The sequence below is a fragment of the Panthera leo genome, chromosome B3 (assembly GCF_018350215.1).
Source record: "Panthera leo isolate Ple1 chromosome B3, P.leo_Ple1_pat1.1, whole genome shotgun sequence".
In the NCBI taxonomy this organism is placed as follows: Eukaryota; Metazoa; Chordata; class Mammalia; order Carnivora; family Felidae; genus Panthera; species Panthera leo.
This window is the reverse complement of record NC_056684.1, coordinates 45545486-45568149: the sequence shown is the minus strand read 5'-3', so window position 1 is coordinate 45568149 and position 22664 is coordinate 45545486. Positions and strand designations below refer to the sequence as shown.

The 22664-nt window shown below is 36.3% G+C and overlaps 1 protein-coding gene and 1 non-coding gene across 11 annotated transcripts in view; both read left to right on the top strand.

Moving 5' to 3' along the window:
• The window catches only part of RNF111 (ring finger protein 111), a 126928-nt gene that overhangs the window by 94139 nt on the left and 10125 nt on the right, over positions 1 to 22664 (top strand). For 6 of the 10 annotated variants that reach the window (XM_042941885.1, XM_042941889.1, XM_042941883.1 and 3 more), the window contains exons 5-9: positions 2837 to 3031; positions 11635 to 11954; positions 15813 to 16071; positions 19724 to 20072; positions 21721 to 21873. In XM_042941885.1, coding sequence (XP_042797819.1) covers positions 2837 to 3031; positions 11635 to 11954; positions 15813 to 16071; positions 19724 to 20072; positions 21721 to 21873 — 1276 coding nt within the window. The remainder of the gene's footprint in view (positions 1 to 2836; positions 3032 to 11634; positions 11955 to 15812; positions 16072 to 19723; positions 20073 to 21720; positions 21874 to 22664) is intronic. The other 4 variants (XM_042941891.1, XM_042941890.1, XM_042941892.1 and 1 more) reach the window with 3 other exon arrangements.
• Positions 17390 to 17533, top strand: LOC122223249. Its single transcript, XR_006204139.1, has one exon. It is a non-coding gene; the product is annotated as a U4 spliceosomal RNA (small nuclear RNA).

Here is a 22664-nt window from a genome sequence, read left to right as displayed (position 1 = left end):
TAAATACCTCAGTTTATAAATTGTGCCTAAAATTCTTTCATTGTTGTTGCTCAGTAGTTATTTTCTTAGGAAAAAACTATTTTTTACAGGTGGTAGTTTGAGCTACCTTCAGACTTACCTATTACTTTAATTTATAATATTATTGTCATGCTTTAACTTTGCTATGAAAAATAGAAGTGACAGGGATGCCTGGGTGGCTCAGTCGGTTAAGTGTCCAACTTTGGCTCAGGTCATGATCTCGCGATTCATGGGTTCAAGCCCCACGTCAGGCTCTGTGCTTATAGCTCAGTGCCTAGAACTTGCTTCAGATTCTGTGTCTGTCTCTCTGCCCATCCCCTGCTTGCATGCTCTTTCTCTCTCAAAAATAAATAAACATTAAAAAAAGAAAAATACAAATGACACTTTTTAAATACAACAGAAAAGCAACATAATTTGAATTTACGTGGTTAATACTGGTTATTTGAAATGTCAGAATTGCTTTAAAAATTATGTTATCCTCTAATATTACCAGTACCTTTGTGCTTCTTGGCTGTGGTGTTTTCTTTCGGCTTACAACTGCATCCAAGTAACTAAGAAAAGAAAGCTAGAATTGGAAAACAGGTGAAGGAAAGTGGTAGCATGTATGAATATATGAATATTTAGGTGTAGATTTTCCCACTTAAGTGAAAATTACCCTCAGATAGTAGTTAGTTACATCTTAGAAGGAAATGGTCAGTCATAATTTCCTGAAAAGAAGATGATAAGCCTTATATGAATTTGTTAGCTTTAAATTGGAGGAAGGATACATAAGATAGGTAGGAAGAAAGGCCTGGTACAATCAGCTCTTGTATGGATTGTTTGCAGCTTGGGTGATCAAAGCTTTCAGTGTATGACTACTTTGAATTAAGATGTTTATGGAGAGGTAATTTACTCCTATTACCTGCATTTCATTGAACCATGTCTCAGCTTTTATTTTGAAGTGCCATAAATTGTCTGTAAGACAGTGATTAATATATTAGGGATTCATTTAAGATTACTCAAAGTTAATTAAATTAGGATTACTATGTTGGAAACTCTGTGTGTTTTCCCTGTGATGTCTGCCAGCCAGTAAATAGGAAAAGGTGACAGAGTAGTCTTTTAACCCATTGGAATTAGTTCGACCAGAATACTTTCACTGGGTTATAAGTATTCCAGTGATCATTAGATGCCTTCTTCTCCCTACTAGTTTCTCTCATTGAAAGACATCTGTCTTATTAAAAGTAAGTCCAAAATATTAAGTATATCAGTTAGACCAATGGTTCTTAAGTGCTGACCATTTTGTGCCCCTGAAGATATTTGGCAATATCTGCAGACATTTTTGGTTCTTACAGTTGGGGAAGAGTACTGCTAATGTCTAATGGGTTGAGGCCCAGGATGCCATTAAACATCCTAAAAGGCACAGGACAGCCGTGCCGGTACTGACTCCCATCTCTAGCAGAAAATTACCCAGCCCAAACTGTCAATACTGCTAAGGTCAAAATGTTAAATACCATTTGCCAATAAACAGAGGTTCCTTCCTCCCCTTTTTATGTATAAGGAAATATATTTGTTTATGCATCCAGAGTACAGTGTCCCATGTAGATCAGCAGGCACTATTTGTGTTTCAGGAATCCCCTCAGCACACTGCATTGTATAGAATAGTTTATCCTCTCATTCTGTATCACATTAAGAGAGTCCCTTCTCAGATCTAATTGTTGTGACTGTGCTTTGGACAGCCTTATTTTCACCTTTTAAACAACTGTTTTCAGTCGGAAATATAACTTGTACATAAGTTAAGGTCTGCCTGATCAAAAAGAATGAAATCTTGCCATTTGCAACTACATGGATGGAACTAGAGGGTATTAAGCTAAGTGAAATTAAGAGACAAACATCGTATGACTTCACTCATATGAGGACTTTAAGATACAAAACAGATGAACATAAGGGAAGGGAAGCAAAAATAAAAACAGGGAGGGGAACAAAACATAAGAGACTCTTAAATATGGAGAACAAACAGAGGGTTACTGGAGGGGTTGTGGGAGGGGGGATGTGCTAAACAGGGAAGGGGCATTAAGGAATCTACTCCTGAAATCATTGTTGCACTATATGCTAACTAACCTGGATGTATATTTAAAAAATAAATTTGAAAAAAAAGAAAAATCTGCCTGAAATTTCTTTTACTTTCTACAAAAATTTTACTTTTGTTGGAAAGCACTGATGATTATCAATATTTGCAAACAAATTTTTGAAAAAGGCATGTAAGAAAGAGACGAACACAGTGTTAAAAATCATAGCTAATGTTTCAGTAGTTCCTATATGTAAACCATTATACAGAGTGCTTTATATGTGTGACCTCAGTTCATCCTAACAATAGTTGTGTGAGGAAAATTCTGTACTTTCCCAGTTCTACAGACGAGGAAATGGAGAGTGTTTAAGTAACTTATCTATGACTGTAGTGTCCATGCAGTCTGACTCTAGAATTCATTCTGTACCAGAGAAAGTGTAATTTGTAATACTGGTCTGATAGCCTGTGACAATGTATATGAAAATAGTAAAGGGGCTTTTACTTTCCTTTTCTCATTTTCTCCTTTGTGATCAGAAAATTTACATAATTGTTACCCAAAAGACTGTGGTAATCACCTGAATGTTAGAATATGCATATATGTTGATTTTTTTTAATGCAGTAATTGTATTTTAGTAGCATGTCATTTTAATGTTGCATGCTAGCTTTATGAAAGCTTTTAAAGTTTAATAATTATAAAAATGTTACCATGAATTAAAATATAACCCATTACCTGATCTATTTTGAAATGCTGATTAAACATTTTGTATTTTGCAGAACCTACTGTAGTACCAACCACTTCTGCAAGAATGGAATCACAAACCACAAGCACTTCCATTAACAATTCAAATCCATCTACCTCTGAGCAGGCCTCTGATACTGCTTCAGCTGTCACTGGTAGTCAACCCCCCACAGTGTCAGAGACTTCAGCTACTCTTACAAGCAATAGCATGACTGGTACTTCCATAGGAGGTATGTAATAAAGTGGGGGAGCACCATTTTTCATTACTCTTTTTAGGAAAAGTATTCTTGTTGCTATATTAGCAAGAGCATATTTGTAGAATAAATCCTATGTGAGCAAAATAATGTCTTTAGAATTAGACTATGATTTCATATTTCAGTTTGTGTGCTATATATTACCAAAGTGTCATAGCTCAACTGAAAGAGATCAGTGAGAATGAAATGGCTGACCAAAAATAAGAGCAACAAAAGAAAAAATAGGTAAATTGAACTTCATCAGAATGTAAAACTTTTGTACATCAGAAACATTATCAAGAAAGTGAAAAGACATGGCCACAGCAACTTCTTACTCAACGTGTCTCCAGAGGCAAGGGAAACAAAAGCAAAAATGAACTACTGGGACCTCATCAAGATAAAAAGCTACTGCACAGCGAAGGAAACAATCAGCAAAACTAAAAGGCAGCCAATGGAATGGGAGAAGATATTTGCAAATGACATATCAGATAAAGGGTTAGTATCCACAAATCTATAAAGAACTTCTCAAACTCAATACCCAAAAAACAAATAATCAGTGAAGAAATGGGCAAGAGGCATGAATAGACACTTCTCCAAAGAAGAAATCCACATGGCCAACCAACACATGAAAAAATGCTCAACGTCACTCATCATCAGGGAAAAACAAATCAAAACCACAATGAGATACTACCTTGTACCTGTCAGAATGGCTAACATTAACAACTCAGGCAACAACAGATGTTGGCGAGGATGTGGAGAAAGAGGATCTCTTTTGCACTGCTGGTGGGAATGCAGACTGGTGCAGCCACTCTGGAAAGTAGTATGGAGGTTCCTCAAGAAATTAAAAATAGAACTACCCTACGACCCAGCAATTGCATTACTAGGTATTTATCCACGGGATACAGGTATGCTGTTTCGAAGGGACACATGCACCCCAATGTTTATAGCAGCACTATGAACAATAGCCAAAGTATGGAAAGAGCCCAAATGTCCATCAATGGAGGAATGGATAAAGAAGATGTGGTATGTATATATACAATGGAGTATTACTCGGCAATCAAAAAGAATGAAATCTTGCCATTTGCAACTACGTGGATAGAACTGGAGGGTATTATGCTAAGCGAAATTAGAGAAAGACAAATATTATATTACTTCATTCATATGAGGACTTTAAGATACAAAACAGATGGACATAAGGGAAGGGAAACAAAAATAATTTAAAAACAGGGAGGGGGACAAAACATATGAGACTTAAATATGGAGAACAGAGGGTTACCTGGAGGGGTTGTGGGGGAGGGTGGGCTAAATGGGTAAGGGGTATTAAGGAATCTACTCTTGAAATCATTGTTGCAATATATGCTAACTTGGATGTAAATTAAAAATAAATAAAACTAAAAAATAAATAAATAAATACAACTCTGGAAAATAAAGGAAAAGAATGACAGAAGTGACTGCATAAAAATTTAAAATATATGGGCCAAGGGCACCTAAGTGGCTCAGTCGGTTGCACATCCAACTCTTGATTTTGACTCAGGTCATGATCTCAGGGTCATGAAACAGTCTGGCATTGTACTCATGTGCTGGGCATGGAGCCTTCTTAAGATTCTCTCTCTCCCCTTCTCCCATTTTCCCTCTCCCCACCTCCTGGCCACTTGCTCTCTAAAAAGAAAAAAAAAAATACAGGTCCTGATACATAACGTAAGCAAAAATTAAAAATCAAGAGAAAATATTTGTAATATATATCAAACTATGAGTCTCTGCAATATCCACCATGACTCCAAAAAAGGGGTAACAAAAAGACAAAATGAACAATGTAAAAATAGCAAAATATATAATGAAATAATGAAAGAACATTAAAAAAAAAAAGAAAGTGAAAAGACAGCCTACAGAGTGTAAGAAAAATACTTGAAAATCATATATTTGATAAGGGTCTAGTATCCAGAATATATAAAGAGCTTACTCACACAGCTCAACAATTAAAAGACAGATAACCCTAGTTTAAAAATGGGCAGAGAATTTGCGTAGGTATTTTTCCAAAGAAGATACACAGTTAATCAAGAAGGACATGAAAACAGCATACTTAGTTATTAGAGAAATGCAAATCAAAACCACAGAGAAGTATTACTTTATCTTCATCAGGATGTCTGTTACTCAAAAAAAAACAAAAACAAAAAAACAACAACAACCAAAGAACAGGAAATCAGAAAATAGCCAGTGTTGACAAGAATGTAGAGGAATTGGAACCCTAATGAACATCTGGTGGAAATGTAAAATGGTGCAGCTGCCTTGGAAAACACTTTGGCAGTTCCTCAAAATGTTAAACCATAGTTATCATATGACCTACAATCTGACTCCTAAGTATGTCCTCAAAAACAATTGAAAATGAGGATAGGGGTTTTTAAAAAAGCTTGATATCCATTTTCTCAGTTTCTTTTTTTTTTGTTTGTTTTTTGTTCTTTTGATGTCATATCTATGAAACCATTTCCTAATCCAGGGTCACAAAGATATTCCTGTATGTCATTAAGTGTTTTCAGCTCTTACCTCACATTACTATGTTTCAGTTAGCAATGATACCTCTGGTACTTTCTCCTATGAGATGTTTATTTATTGATTGATTGATTGATTGATTTTCCTATGAGATGTTTAACTGAGCATTAAGCTAGCCTTCTTTGTTTCCTGGACAATGGCACAGAGATAGGAGTTTGCTGACCATTTATTAACAGCGATATTATAGACCCTGTATCTCATAGATTGACTATATCTATGAGCATTAATAATGAGACCACCTTATGCTATCATTTTTTAGTTTTATTTTTTTAATGTTTGTTTTTGAGAGAGACTCAAAATAAGATTCTCTCTTATTTTGGGGAGGGGCAGAGTGAGAGGGAGACACAGAATCTGAAGCAGGCTCCAGGCTCTGAGCTGTCAGCACAGAGCCCGATGTGGGGCTTGAACTCACAAGCCGGGAGATGATGACCTGAGCTGAAGTCGGATGCTTAACCAACTGAGCCACCCAGGCACCCTATTTTTTACTTTTCATAGTATCTTCCTTTTTACAATATTCTCATAAGTTACATTGAATAGATCAGGAAATTGCTTGTGGCTGGATTAGGTCTCCCTTCTGTGGGAAATTGAGAGTGGAAACCAGAATCCAAGGAGGTTTCCCAAAAGTGTCTTTTAAATACTATATTCTTTGAAAAAAAAATGTAGGCAGAAATGAAATGGGCTAATTTTTATTTCATTTATTGAGTGTATACTCTTTCCCAAGTACTATACTGAGTGTCTTCTGTATTGTTTTATATATTATTATTTAATCCTTAAAAACTTTCTTGTTAATGTAACTCTTCCCATTTCAGAAATGAAGACATCTGGAAGTTAAATACTTTCATCAAAGTCAATAATAATCTTTGAGGCAAAGATTTGAACTTTTCTCATTCACTCCTTTCCCCTGGTAGCTTTATGTACTCTCTTGTCTAGGTTTTATGTGACACAGTCCCAACTTTATTTCAATTCTGTCTCAAAGCTTTTATCTCTATTTATTTTTTAAGACCTGTTGCTCAGAATTCACATTTTATATCTAACATAGTGATGACATTACTACCTGAATGGTTTTCTCATGATACTATTTTACCTATATTGATGATTACCTTTGGGATAGACTTGTTTGTGTTGTATTTCTCTGGACTAGGGGAATCTTGTTCCAGGCCAAATTGTTTTCTGTATAAACCTGATAGAAGTACATACAGATATTCAGACTATATTAGGAGCACTCAGTTCTGCTGGCTTCATTTCCTGCTAAGACTCTATAGAACTTGTTCTGTAGAGTTCTTTAGATTCTGTTCTTTACTTTGCACCTTCTTGTATATTTCCAACCTTGAATCATTCAAGCCATCTAACTACTCCTATCGAGGTTTTTAGATGGGACTGGTGAAAATCATAGAACTAGGCAGATTGGTGCCTCATAAATTTATGGAATCTAATCTTGGGCTTTTGGTAATAAGTTGCCATAGGGTGATGTATCTCAGTTAATTCCCTGTCCTTCTTCTCCTTCCTTCTTCCTGCCTTCCAAAAGTTTCTCATTCTCCTCAAAACTGTGATTTCCCCAGGGAAAAATAAAAAGTAAATGAAGGTTCTTGAGCACTCATAACTTCCAGCCCTCCATGAAAACCTTTATATCTATCCTTCTCTCCTAATTCCTGGTCCTTTAACTCTTTCCCATCCCTTCCAGTCCCTTTATTCATCCTCTACCTCTTGTCCCTTCTTGTGTCCTTGACCTTGCTTTAACAGTTATCTTCTCTATGTCTTCAGCATCTTTATTGGTTCCATGATCTTAGTATGCATGTGTACATTTGTGTCAAGTCTGTATGCACTTAAAAGGGTCTTCTGTATCTTAAACTCCTTCCTTTAACTTGCTTCTGACTCTTGTTAAAACAAACATGATGTTAAAAAACCTGGCAGTAATCTCATCTCTGTTTTCTCCCACAGCCTTGTTCATATCCTTTTTCCCTGGCCCATCTCATAACTGCACGTTTTCAACTACCTTGTGCAGTATGCCAGTGACCTTACATTTTGTGTTTCCAGAGCCCTCTCTTTGTTTTAAACTTTTATATCCAGCTGCCTATTGGACATCTCCTCTGGACCATTCTTTAGTCACCTCAAACTCAACATGCCCAGGCAGCTCATCATTTGTCTGGCTTTTCCATGTGTTCTTGTTTCGTGCATGCATATCTTATATATTCATTTATTCAGATGTGTTTATTGATTACACACTAATAATCAGGCACTGTCCTAGGCACTGGGAACAAAACATAAATTCTCTGTCCTAACAGAACTAACGTTCTAGTGGATAATAATAGCTAACATCTGTTGAGCTTATAATGTTAGTCCATGATTTATCTGTATTAACTGATTTTTGTGATAACTTACAAGGCAGATTCTATTATTCCTCTCATTTTACAGGTGAAGTTACTTGCCTATGGTTATATGGTAGTAGAGCAAGAATTCAAACCTAGGAAGTCTGGTTTGGAGCCTGCACTCTTCCTTTCTGCCAGAATTTCTGAACCCTGACGTTATTGTCTTTGTGTTGTACAGTCCTTTGTATTGGGGGGTGGGGGGGAGGTGTTCTTGTGCATTGTAGGATATTTAGCAGCATTTTTGGCCTCTGCCTACTAAATACTAGTAGTACCACTTCCCCTCCAGTTGTGACAACCAAAAATGTCCCCAGGTGTTACCATATGTTCCCTGGGGGGCAGCATTGCTCTGTGCTATATTAGAACCCAGTGCTGCTGTTATAATGCTGGTTGATTTAAATCTTACGTTGTTTCCATACTTGATGGTGATCTCCTTGAGGACTAAAGATCAAGTTACTCTCTTCTTAGCACTTAGCTCCATCATGCCTCTTTCCCCTTGTGAGGCTAACTTATATTTAGCAAGGGCTTATTGAGCCACCTACATTGTGCACGCCTATTTCTAGTTGCTGGAGATAAAACAACAGAGGTAGACAACAGCACAAGTTATTTTAAAGACCAGGGCTTTCATTTTCACCATTGTATTTTCCAGTGCCTTTTGTAGATCCTTTACCATGCCATTAGTATGTGTAAGCCTTGCCAAATGAATGAATAAATGCATGAATACATCTCAGTAATCCTGCTAGAATTACAAGAAAATACTTTAACCAGCTTGATGTTACTGAGCTGTGGAATTTATTTCTCTGGTGCAGGTTTGTTATTGGCCAGTTTTAGAGGACACTCTGTGGGCTGATTTTAATAAAAAGGAAGTGTTTTATTTGATTAGATCTTTGTGTTTCACTTCTAATGTATGGCAATTTTCCTTGGTCAGTAATCTCGAACAAGAGGAGATTCAGTTGCCTTTACTTAGGATTCCTAGCCTGTTTGGGCAACAAAGAGTCTCTCTACTATAAGAAAATAGATTACTAATTTAATGGGAAGCCAAACTGTACCCTAAGAAGTAGAACCATAAGGTCAGTCTTCTTTTTGAGGCTGAACTGTTAGTGATATGACCCTTTAAATATGTATTCAGCTGTAAATATATTATAGTCATTATGCTTCCTCTTCTCTCACTCGGATTTTTATATTAGAAATATTTGAAGACAATGAAGGCAAGTTCTTTCTGAACGAATAAATATCCTGTCACTTCAGTCACAGCCTTACTAGTCTACAGATCTTTTTTGCTCTGGTTATACACTCTTCTCCTAAATTTTAGAGTTCCACATAATCCTTAAATAACCGGATTTGAAAATTAAAAGCATCTGAATTGGAAGGTCATTTAGTCTACCCGCTGAATGGATTTAGTGTTCCAGAGGTTTTAATCCTTTTTTATAAAGTAACACAATAAATGATACTCATTTGTACACTGTTTTGGCATGGAAGCTGAGATAAAACGCTTAAAATGTTGCCAGAAGTAAAGTTACATAATAGTTATTGCTACAAATATTACACCATATAGAAAATAATTAATGTTTGATTCAGCATAGCAAAGATAGCCTGTTGATCATGGTCTGTTCCTGATAAGCTGGTTGTAACTTTGTCCACATTATGTAAGAAAATGGAATGCAAATGAATGAAAGTGACATAATTATGGAACAGACTTTGAATCTGCCATAATTTATGTTATAAAAGTAAACAACACATGGGACGCCTGAGTGGCTCAGTCAGTTGAATGTCCAACTCTTGATTTCAGCTCAGGTCACAATCTCATGGTTCATGGGATCGAGCCACGTGTTGGGCTCTGTGCTGTGGTGCAGAGCCTGCTTTGGATTCTCTCTCCCTCTCTGCCCCTCTTCCTCTCGCTCATGTTCTTCCTTTCTCTCTTTCTCTCTCTCTCAGAATAAATAAACATTAAAAGAAAAAGGTACCTTGACCTTCTTTTTGTCTCTCTCTCTCTCTCTTTTTTTTTTTTTTTTTTTTTTTTGGCTACAAATTATTTGTGATGTTTAACATTTCAACTGATGCTAATAAGGTAGTGCTAATTCTGGAAGGCAAAAAAAAAAAAAAAAAAAATTTTTTTTCCTATCCAAGTTCACAGATTCCTGAAGTACAGTTCTAAGATTAAGAACCTTTACAATAGAGTACAAGAAATTAGCCCAAATAGGACAGACTAGGAGCTTGGAGAAAAACAATGTACAGAGATTTTGAATGGAGATACTAACCCCTAACAGGGTTTGGATCACAGACCTTGCCCAGAAGAGAATCAGGAAAGGCAGGTTAGGACATGTATGAGAGGGCAGGCTTGGGAGAATTACAGGGAGGTTTGCTGCAATCAGACATATCAACCAGAGCCTGAAGCACCCCACCCAGATTCATTTTTGTGAGCCTGTAAATTCCCTTTATTATTTTAGCTAGTTTGGGTTGGATTTTCGTATTGTTTGTGAGTAACTAGAAGATTCCAAATTGGAAAATTGACCCAGAAGAGGTTGGCTAGGTTCTATGGGCCAAATAGGAGCAGGGTATCCCTGGTATTGGTTACTCTAGAAATAGAGCCAGAACAGTGGTCCTCCAGAATCCTAAGGGTTCTGAGGAGATGACTTAGGAGTCAGGCGGGGAATGGAAGAGGCTGATGTTTGCAGGGGGAAGGCTAGGGCTCTAGGCTCCCCACTTCTCTGATTTTTATATTTTAAGTAAAAATTTTTATCTCCAATTTTATCTGTTTTATATGGTTTCCACATAATATGCAGCTTGGGGAAAGGGTGCTGTTTTTTAGGTGAGTTTGAAGCACTGGGGTAGACTTTCTCAGGGCACTTTTGTAGTTCTTCTGGCATGGAAGAACATACCTTCAAAATAACTCTGGGCATGTGGCAGAGAGCATCATCAGGACTCCAGTGTTTCCTACTTAGAGGATCATAACCTTTTCCAAAAACAATCATGCAAGTTCATTTATTTATTTTGAGAGAGTTTGTGGGGGTGGGGAGGGACAGAGGGAGAGAGAGAATTCCAAGCAGGCTCCATGCTGTTAGTGTAGAGCTTGACTTGGAGCTTGATCCCACGAACTGAGATCATGCTTGAGCCAAAATCAAGAGTCAGACACCTAACCGACTGAGCCACCTGGAATGTTTTAAATTCAATTTAAAGTTAATCATTTGTTATGACCTAGGAAAAGATGATCTCTTTCCATGTTTAAATATCATGGTAGATATGAGCCTTCTGAAGAATTTAGGCTTTCAGAAAAATCCCATTGAAGATCACTGCCTGAAATTATATGATATGCATATTAAGAATGTGGTACTATCATATTCTTATTTACAGAGATTTGAATTTTTAAAAAAAAATTTTTAATGTTTTTTTTATTTTTGAGAGAGAGAGAGAGAAAGAGGTACAGAGAGAGAGGGAGACACAGAATCCAAAGCAGGCTCCAGGCTCCAAGCTGTCAGCAGAGCCTGACGCGAGGCTTGAACCTGTGAACTGCAAGTTCATGACCTGAGCCACAGCTGGACACTCAACCTACTGAGCCACCCAGGTGCCCCTACAGAGATTGGAATTTAATTAACATTCCTTTAGCTCTTTATTTACTTGTACACAGTACCTATTATTTACACAGTGATACCTGATCATTTGATTGTTCTGTGCATTTCTGTTTATTTCAAGATGACTCAAGGAGAACTGCATCTAGTGCTGTAACAGAAGCTGGCCCTCCTGCAATGCCAAGGTTACCTTCCTGCTGTCCCCAGCACTCACCATGTGGAGGGTCGTCACAGAATCACCATGCATTAGGACATCCACACACAAGTTGCTTTCAGCAGCATGGCCACCATTTTCAGCATCATCACCACCACCATCATACTCCCCACCCGGCTGTCCCTGTTTCTCCCTCCTTTAGTGATCCTACTTGCCCTGTGGAAAGACCTCCACAAGTACAAGCACCTTGTGGAGCCAATAGTAGTTCTGGTACCAGCTATCATGACCAGGTATGTGGAATTTGATAAATGTTTCTTTCTTAATTTTTAAAAATTGTGCTTTCCTTGGGCGGGGGGGGGGGGGGAGAACAATACTAATGATGCATTTTGTATACTAAAAAAGTCATTTCTATTGCCCTTGCAAAAGTGGCCTAATTTCGTGGTTTGCGATTTTTTTTTTTTAATTAAGTCTCTAGGATTTTCCGATGGTCTAAATTATTGCAACTAATTGGGAGGATCAAGGATGTAAAAAATTAGAAGTGATACTGTTTTTTATTCTGAAATGGTTTTTAGTGTTTGTAGTTAAATAAGGTGAATCTGATCTTTGGAATTTTATTTCAGAGTGTTGAAATTACAGTGTCAACGTGATTCATGAGAAATTGGGAAATTTTCTTAGTTTTTTACCTTCAGCTTTTACTCTAGAGCTTCCTTTTATCTCCACTCATCTAGAAATAAACAGCCTTCTCAGATGCAAACCAATGACATGGTTGCTCAGGAGCAGATGAGGTTTTTAGTTTATGGGAAATTGAAATTCTAGTTAAGTAATTTAGTGGATATTGGTGAGTGCTTAAAATGTCAAATAATATTAAATTAGTATTGGTGGTCATATGGAGTAAATGAAGGTCATGTATTATATGCTGTTTTAACTTTTGCTGTGTCATCTCTGTGTATAATTGTGATATAAATCCGAGTGGGTACATACTTAAAAAAACATAATCTCAAGGTAAAGCTGTAACTGACATATACTAGAAAATAGTCAAAAAGAAAATTCAGAGCCACTCTTTGTCTGTATTCCCTGACCTTTCCTAAAGTACTTGCTTCATCTTTTTAAATTTTGATGGTTATCTCTCCTGGATCGGACAGATTAAAAATAACTAAGAGAGAGGGACATTCACTTAAAAAACAAAAGATGAACTGCTGTTTTTCAAGAGTAAATTAGAAGGGTTTAGTAGGAAATATGATTAAAGAAATTTTAGACGATGTTTTGGTTCTGGTAAAAGTTCTAAGTATTAACATCTACTGATCATCTAAATCTGTTCTGCCTCTTGGGAATGAGGAAGCATCAAGAAAAACTTTGTAGTGGACTGAATGAAAGGTTTTGCTTAAAAGCAAAATTTTCTTTCACTAGAAATTTGAGCTTAAAGGGGGAGTTTATAAGTATTGTAGAAAAATGATGAAGTAAATCTACAGACTGCTCCCATATTCATTCAAGGGCTACCAAAATATGGGCCTTTTGTTTACAGACTCTTTTGTTGAACTAATAAAATAATACAACTAGTTTGAGAGATTGTGTATGTAACATTTTCTTTTAACCCAAGTGAGTTATTTATAGATGGAATCTCTTTCACGGTTTTGTTCATTGTAATATAAATGTAACCTACTCACTTATATCTAATAGAGGTATTTGGACTACACACAGAACTTGGGGAAAATTAAGGATCAGGCATTCAGTGGTGATAATGGGTATGAAGGAGAACAGAAAGTCAAGTTTTGACGGTAAAAACAATTTGGAACTCATATAGACATTTAGAGGCCTCTGAAATCAGCCACATGCTCATGAGATAACATCAGGTATCTCCAGTTGAGACTTGTGTGGGCACAACAGGAGGTGGAGGAGTGGGGGGAGCAAACTGATCTGAGGATTTCTGATTGTGTAGATGTGTTACGATTAGTGCCAGGTTGTGGGTAGGCAGAAAAGAGGAGGATTAGGCCTGATAAGAGAAGGTTCCGCAGTCACTTGACTCTCTAGCCTTTACTGCTCCTTTGGATGTAGCGTTCTCTTTTGAGAGAACAGTTCAGTTAGTGTTTTGCATTCCTTATCACCTTTGTAAAGTAATACTTGCATTTCTGTACCCATTTTGCTTACCCACTCTTTTCCTTCTAGAGTAAGAATTGACTGAACTGTTGGAATTGTGAAGAGGGTTCTCTTTGTAGTTTTTTTCCCCTTTCTCTTTTGATTCTTTACTTTTAACTTTACCCTCATTTCCTTCTAGGAGGATATTCACCCTACTTTACTCACCCTCTGCTAGTGTTCTTAATCACTGACTGGAGAAAAAGATAGGAAATTTGCTCATCTTCATAGTATGTTGATAATCTAGTCCATTTGCCAAATCTTAGCCTAAATAGGAAAATAGGGAAGGGATATAAATTCACAATCTTACAGTATTTTTCTTAAGCCTTATTCCCCAAATCAAGGGACATATATTGTATTTGCCAACTCAAAAGAAAGGCCCAGATGTTTGCTTGATTGTAGACACATGATACGGAAGAAGAAAGGAGTTCTTTTTCACCTTCCCACTGCTTCTCCTGAGCCATCATTCTCCTTCCCTTTTAACAGTCCGAGCTCCTTTTGTTTCTGTTATCCCTAGAGCCAGAAGTCCATTGCAAGTACAGAGACCACTGTGATTCCTCTAAGGACTGCTGGGTGACTTCAGCCTCTAATAAATGCAGTTCCCTAGCTTTCTTCATCTCCAGCTCCTCAGCTTCCAGTATTGAACAGTTCTTGCATATAATTTCAAATAGAACATCAAATTATTATTTTCTTTAATTACATTTTATTTATTTATTTATTTATTTATTTATTTTAAATTTTAACGTTTATTTATTTTTGAGACAGAGAGAGACAGAGCATGAACAGGGGAGGGGCAGAGAGAGAGGGAGACACAGAATCTGAAACAGGCTCCAGGCTCTGAGCAGTCAGCACAGAGCCCGACACGGGGCTCGAACTCACGGACCGTGAGATCATGACCTGAGCCGAAGTCGGATGCTTAACCAACCGAGCCACCCAGGTGCCCCTTTAATTACATTTTTAAAATTACAGCTATACTCAACACTAAAAACTTGTATTTAAATTACTTAAGAATTGGGGTGCCTGGGTGGCTCAGTCGGTTAAGCGTCCGACTTCAGCTCGGGTCACGATCCCGCGGTCCGTGAGTTCGAGCCCCGTGTCGGGCTCTCGGCTGATGGCTCAGAGCCTGGAGCCTGCTTCCGATTCTGTGTCTCCCTCTCTCTCTGCCCCTCCCCCGTTCATGCTCTGTCTCTCTCTGTCTCAAAATAAATAAACGTTAAAAATAAATTATTTAAGAATACAAAGGGACAGTTTGGTTTTTGTAATCTGCCCTAGAGTAGATTGTGATCAAGTGAAGTGTTTTTCTTAGGACTTTTCAAAATGCTTTGGGGGAAAAACTTAATTACTGGTGAATAGACATGGAATCTAGAGTCTGGTTTATTTGTCAGCTTAGTAAAGGGACTTGTCTTAAATCGTATTTTTAATTTTTTAGTAAATGAAAAGGTTATGAGGCGTAGCTGGCTCACAGTTCATCTTGAATAATCTTGCACCCTTTATTGTCTTGGATAATGTTTGCGTTATTAGAGTTTTAGTTGAGTGCTTGCTATACACAGTTCAGAAATAGGACAGACAAGCTTTTACCTAGAATCCTTAATCTTCATTGGTGTGGTTTTATGTTTTCCAAAGGAGTCCTAAATTAATAATCAAAATTTGAGGGTAAAGAAGAATATGGATGTATTATTTTAAAGTTTATTTCTCTTCTAAGATCTAGAGGATGGAAGAGAAATAGACCTTAAAATAATATATTAATTAATTTTTGTTTATCTTGTATCGTGATCCTATGCTTGAGTTTTAAAAACTGATATAACCACTACAGTTTTTACAATCCAGGATGTACATAGTATTTTTTTTTTTTTTTTTTGTACTGAATAGGTCTTCATACTAAAAATTTCACCATTTTGAAATTTTTAATTCAGAGATTCTATTTTTCTGGTTTGCATTTGGAATACTTCTATAATATAACATGAAACAGTGTTTGGACCAAACTTTAGAAAAATAAAATACAGTTCCTCTTTATACAGCAGGCATTGCCAGTAGACCTGAGCAACAATGGTATCAGAAGTCATGGAAGTGGTGGTTTTCATGGAGCGTCTGCATTTGACCCCTGCTGCCCTGTTTCTTCTTCCCGAGCTGCAATCTTTGGCCATCAGGCTGCTGCTGCTGCCCCGAGTCAGCCATTATCCATAGACGGCTATGGATCAAGCATGGTTGCGCAGCCCCAGCCCCAGCCCCCTCCACAAGCCTCACTGTCATCATGTCGACATTATATGCCACCTCCTTGTAAGTATAAACTTAACAGGCAAAGAACTTAGAGGCCTATAAATGAACCATTGTACATTCCTCCATGAAATAACCTTTCATTAATCCTAATTGGTACATTTTTGGTATATCCTTGGCCTGAGACTGGGGTGTATTTTTTTCCATTTCATTCTTTCTTCACCCCGCATTCCCAAAACAATCTTCTAAGTTAAATAGAACAGGTGTTGTTTAAAAACATCAAGGAAATAAAAGTATTATATTTTGTCTCTTACATTTTAATATTTTCATTTTAATACATGAAATTGAAGTACATTGAATGGCACCTTAGATTCCTATGAAAGGAAATTTTAAGAGATTGAGATTTATCCTTTAGGAATAACTGGCAATTTGAAAGTTCAGTAGTTGTTGCTAGGCACAGGAAAGTGAGTTTTGACTAAAAATTCTGAGGGTCAGCTGAGGCATATGAGAGAACACCTGCACAGAAAGCTTGGCCAAATGCAAAAAGATTTCTGTATTCATTTGATGCAGGCAATTAATACAGCCAAATGTGGCTTTTCTGAAGAAATTGAAATCTGTGTGGTATCTGAGTATCATAAGAAATGAGAGATACTCTTAGGCTGTGCAACACATATTTACTACTTTGTTATATTACAGGCTAATAATCAAATGGAAACTTAATAGATACTTTGGTTTAAAAAAAACAAACAAACAATGAAAATTCACTGCCAGGAGTAAATTAGGAAGTTGGCAAGAACATTTGCTTTTGTTCTGATTACATGCAAGGGATAATTTTCAGTTACATATCTCATTAGACTTCTTCTTCCATTCCAATAATTTTAAAAATCTGGGTTTTGCACACACAGCTGGAGTCAATCCAGAATTTGTACAGTGAAACCTGGTGATATATCATTTACCTTTTCAATAATACAACTTAAGATGTACAGTATAAGTTAGAAAACAGGTTTTGAAACAGTTTTTGCATAGTATTGACCAATGAGCAAATTCTATGTATGAGCACTGGTATAATGTACAGGCTGTTTTGTGATACCTATTGATATTTATCTTTAATTGATTGTCTTTTATTAGGAACTCAAAATGTGTGGTTTTCTTCCCCCTCCCAAAAAATAATATATTTAGCAATTTAAAGGGAACCTATTTTGCCCTAATAAAGAAGTGTTTCAGATTTAAATTTGTTTTACTTTTATTATAAAAGTAACTTTCTTTACATCGTAAGAAGTTCAAACTACAGAATGACATAAATGAGAAGTTAACGGCCCTTCTCACATACCACTTATCTTGATACATCGAAGGTGACAACTGTTTGTAGCTTATAAAACCTAGCTTTGCACAGTGGCAGTATCGTAGCCAATGAGGTTTATCCGAGGCACAATTATTGCTAATTGTAGCTTATAAAACCTTTCAGAAGTTTTCTTTGTACACACAAAAGTATATATATGTCTCTCCTTTAAAAAAAAAAGTGGGATCATAACATATTATTTGCCTCTGTTTGTTGGTTTTTTTTTTTCATTTTTAAAAATATTTTAATAGTCCATCTTAGATTTTTTTCCATATTAGCACATAAAAATCTAGGTTGCTATTCTCAATACCCTCATAATATCCCATTGTATATTAAATCAGTTCTCTGTTGATGATCACATTGTAGTTTTTTAGTCTGTAGGGTAACTTCTAGGAGTGCAATTGCTGCTGGGTCAAAGTGACATGTTGAACTTTCAGGAAACAATATCAAGAACTTTTTTTTTTAACTGTCAAGAACACATAAAATAGAGAAGGAAGGGAAATGGTCTGTGGGAATGCAGAATGTCACCTTTCTACAGTGGTTAGCAATCTGTTTTGTTTGGAATATATAGTGAATTATAGTAATGGCTGAACTTTCACCAGACACACACAAAAGATGGTAACTTGTGAGGTAATGGATGTGTTAATGAACCTGATTGTGGTAATCATTTCACAAAGTATATGTATGTCAAATCATCATTGTACACTTTAAATATATATAATTGTATTTGTTAATCATATCTCAATAAAGCTGAAAAATGAAATGATTGCTGAAGAGTTAAATAAATTGATTCATTCTGAAACAAAACTTTAAAATTTTGTAATATTTGTCAATATTATTTCTTGCCTAATGACTATAGAAATTGAAAACTTTGAATTGAAACTGGAAAAAATGCTCTGAATTTGAGGAAAGATAGCTAACAATGGTAAAACATAGCGACTTCTTTTTTTATGCCCAGGTACTGAGTTTGGAGGCTTGGAGTAAAGCCTAGATTTGAAAACATGATATTTAAAAAATCACTTAAAAATTCCTTTAAATACATGCTAGTAAGGTGTCCTTTGAAAATGTGGTTGAAATGAGTTCATGCTTACCTATTCATTCATGCTGAACAAATGGTGAATCAAAAGGATTAAAATTCAGGGTAATTCTTCTGTCATGAAACTAGAGAATGGCTATACTTCCATACCAGACTCCAAGAAAATCTTCCAAATACAGTGAAATTGAGGCTGAAATCCAAGGAAGAAACAAACATATTTTTAGACCTCAAAAAGATGCATATCTCCTCCAGTAAGAGAGATGTGTATTCTTCAGAGGGACTTTTCAGCAGCCACTTTGAAACATAACGAAGAAATGGGGGAAACCATCTTTATTAAGGCTAATTTCCATTTCAGGTTCTTTGCAAATATGCCCCTTCATCTTCTTACTATAGCTCAGGAAAAGTGGCCTGGGGCAGGGAGAGAGAAGAGCAGCAATAAAAGAATATCTTTGCAGTCTTGTCCAGAAGAACCCTCAAGTTCCTTTTCTCTTTGTAGTGCTCTATAACTAGTAATCATAAAGGAAAGCAAGATTTACATATTTGTGAAAGTGTCAATTCTACATTTGACAAAAGCAAAAAACTTGCATATATGGTAAAACAAAATTAACAGAAGACAATTTGGAAAAATGTTTATACCTTATTATGACAAACTTTCCATGTATACAAAGAATACTTGTAAATCATTGAGAAAAAGGCGAATGATAGCCTAAGAATATGAATAGATATTCTGGGAAGAAATATAAGTGGTTAATAAATATAAGATTTTTCTCTGATTGTCATTAAAAAAAATTAGTAGTATAGGGTTTCAGGTATTCTTGTATGCTGTTCACTGAAATATTAATTATAGTAACCTTTTGGGAAGGGTATTTTGTTGACTGATATCTGAGTTTTAAAAGATTTTCTCAGACTAAGAACTATTTATAGGAATTTATGCTACAAAAACCGTGAGTAGTGTGTGTGTGTGTGTGTGCACGCGCGTGTGCACATGCACTCGTGCATATATGTATGAAAGAGTACAAGAGGTGTCATACACACAGATGTTTAGTGTTGGGTTTCCCATTTTTATCAATGGCGATTTCTCTAATAAATGTTGGTGTATCCCTATAATAGAATGCTGTGAAGCTGTGATATATTGACATGAGAAGCTATATATACTGACATGAGAAGATACCTAAGATTATTCAAAGAAGAAAGCAGGTTGTAAAGCAGAATTGAGCAGACTCAAGCATTGATACAGTATCCATAAAAATTAAACGTGTACTAATACGTTTGTAAACTACAAAAGGAATATGTAACAGCAATATATGCTCAACTGCATGGTGCCTACATTTTTTTTACAGATGCCTCCTTGACAAGACCACTTCATCATCAAGCCTCTGCCTGTCCCCACTCTCATGGAAACCCTCCTCCTCAGACTCAGCCTCCACCTCAAGTGGATTATGTTATTCCTCATCCTGTACATGCTTTCCATTCTCAGATATCTTCTCATGCAACATCTCACCCTGTGGCACCCCCACCCCCGACTCATTTAGCCAGTACAGCTGCACCAATCCCTCAGCATCTTCCTCCCCCACACCAGCCAATCTCACACCACATCCCAGCCGCGGCACCTGCAGCACAGAGACTGCATCCTCATGAAGTGATGCAGAGGATGGAAGTTCAAAGGAGGAGGATGATGCAGCATCCAACGTATGTTTTCTGTTTTCTAAAAGACGATCACGCTGTGTTCCTCTTCCTTCTATTGCTGTTAGTTTTTAAAACTAAAATCTTTAGAAGTGATGTAACTATGCTGAATCCTCAGCTCACTAGGAAATTATTCTTTACTAACTAGAATCTTCCTTTTTCTTGTCCTGAGTTGTAGGTAGCTTGACAAAACAAGTCAATATCAGGCTACTTAAAGAAATCAAACCATTTTCAGGGTATGACCCAGGGTCATTTATTTTTGTAAACCAGTCTCTTGTCGGTTTCTTCAATATCACATGGTAAAGATTCATGTTAAAATTGATGATCCTGAGGAACAACATATAAAGTTGTCAAGACTTAATTTGATTTATTCCAGAGGGAAGAAGAGTACTAGTAGAATTTTCAACAACTGACATTGAAAAAATAGTATTCTTTACCTGTTTATTTATAAATTTAAATATTAAAGTATTGTACTCTCCAAACATCATGAAAAGACTATATATAAATGCACTTTTTGTTTTCTTTTAAAAAGTCGGGATATGATTTTCTAATTCATGGTAGCAAACTGTATTGCTCTAATTCTGCTTGCCTGTTTTTGTAAATAGAGTTTTATAGGTCAACAGCTATGCTTGTTCATTTATATATTGTCTGTGTGTTCTTTCACACCACAAAGACTAAATTGAGTAGTTGAAATAGAGGCCATACAGCCTAAACAGCCAGCAATATTTACCATTTGGCCCTTTTCAGAATATGTTTGCAAAAACGCTTTCCTTTTTTGTTTGTTTGCAGAATTCTTGATCTAATTAATCTACCACATGTATAAATTCTTTCTTTAGTTATGTAAGGTTATTTCCAGAATCTCTGGCTATTTATTACTGGCATGCTAATATAGTAACTCTTTCTATTAAAAGTTGGCAATTTAAAATTCGTATCTTCCAGTATCTAGAAAAAATTACATTTTAAATCATTAAGCTTACACATGAAAACCTGTAAATATGTTAGAAAGTGGTAGAAAATAAGAATTAGACTATAAAAATGAATACTTGGAATCTTTTGTTTAAAATTTTATGACTATTTACATTTATAAATGTGGCTGACTTTAGACGAAGAGAATATAATAATCTGGGATACAGAATAAAGATGTGAATGGAGTTAATCTCCGTTTCCCAGATGTGTTAACATGTATTTGCATGTGTTTGAAAACAGTGCACAAGGTTAAAAGTTTTTTCTCTTAAAGTAAGTTTTAGTCATTAAAATGGGTAAATGTCATTACAGTATAAAAGCAAAGCAAAATAAAAGTTTCCATTTTCCTCCCTTATTTTGTGCCTGCAGCATTTGCTAGGGTGTTTAATTTTTAAAATTCTGTTTCTACTCATTTCCTGTTACTCTGTGTAAAATATCTGCTGTAGGGAAAGCATACAAGATAATGTTAAAATTTTTCCTTGGAGGATATTTGAATTGGAGACATTGTAATAAATGAGCATTGAGATTTGTGGGGTTAGGGTGTCTTGATTTATTAATCAATAGATTATTTTATATTTTTATAATATATTGTTATAGAAGTAAATTTATGACTGATTCATAGATGTTTGTAATAATACTAGATTTTTTTTTTTCTACATTAAGAAATAACCAATTATTCAATTATTTCCAGTGGTCTTTTTGTGTTCTGTGTTTCCAGGCGGGCACATGAACGGCCCCCACCCCATCCACATAGGATGCACCCAAACTATGGTCATGGGCATCATATTCATGTGCCTCAGACTATGTCCTCACATCCTCGACAGGCTCCAGAGAGATCTGCCTGGTCAGTATCATGTTTATTTCAAAGTTACGCTCAGGAGCCTGTGGTAAAACTATCAGAACAGATGCTTTGTAGTGGAATGTCATACAGAATGGTGATGTGGAGAGGCTGAATTCTAGCTTAGCTGTGAGGCACTGTCTCTGGGCAAGTTATAGAAACTTGGAGTGGAAAGAGGAACTTGAGTTCTGGGTCAGAGAACCATGTCAAATGAGAGTAGAGCTTTTTTGTTAATTGTTTTTCGGAAGTATCTGCCATTAAAGTTAACTCCCTAAATGGATCTTACTCTCACAACTTCCTTATCCACCCCCCTCACCACCACCTTTGTACTCAGATCTGCTTTACCACCACCAACCCCTGCTTATTGACAAGGGAAATGGAGCCTGCATCCTCCTAGGAGTGTGGTCTTTTTTAGAGAAATGGAAGCAGATTTGCATTAATTTTTCTTTCTGAATCCATTGTCTGTAGGCAGTCATTGAGATCTTGGTCCACAATGACGTTTGAGGCAAAACATAAAATGAGAAACAATAAATGAAAATTTGGCATTTACCAATTTTACTCTTTCTAGAATTTTGTTTGACCTTGCTTTAAAAGGTATAGAAATGTTGGTTCTTCTAATTTTCCTGTTGACAGTAACCCAGAGACATTGTCCAACAAACACAAGTCCTGGGAGCATCTGTAACATTCATATAAACCAGAAAACTAAACCCTATATTTTGTATGGTCCTCAAGTAGATTCAGACTTTTAGATTGGAAGGAACCTTAAGGGTAATTCGTTGAATATTTCCTTCCTTTGT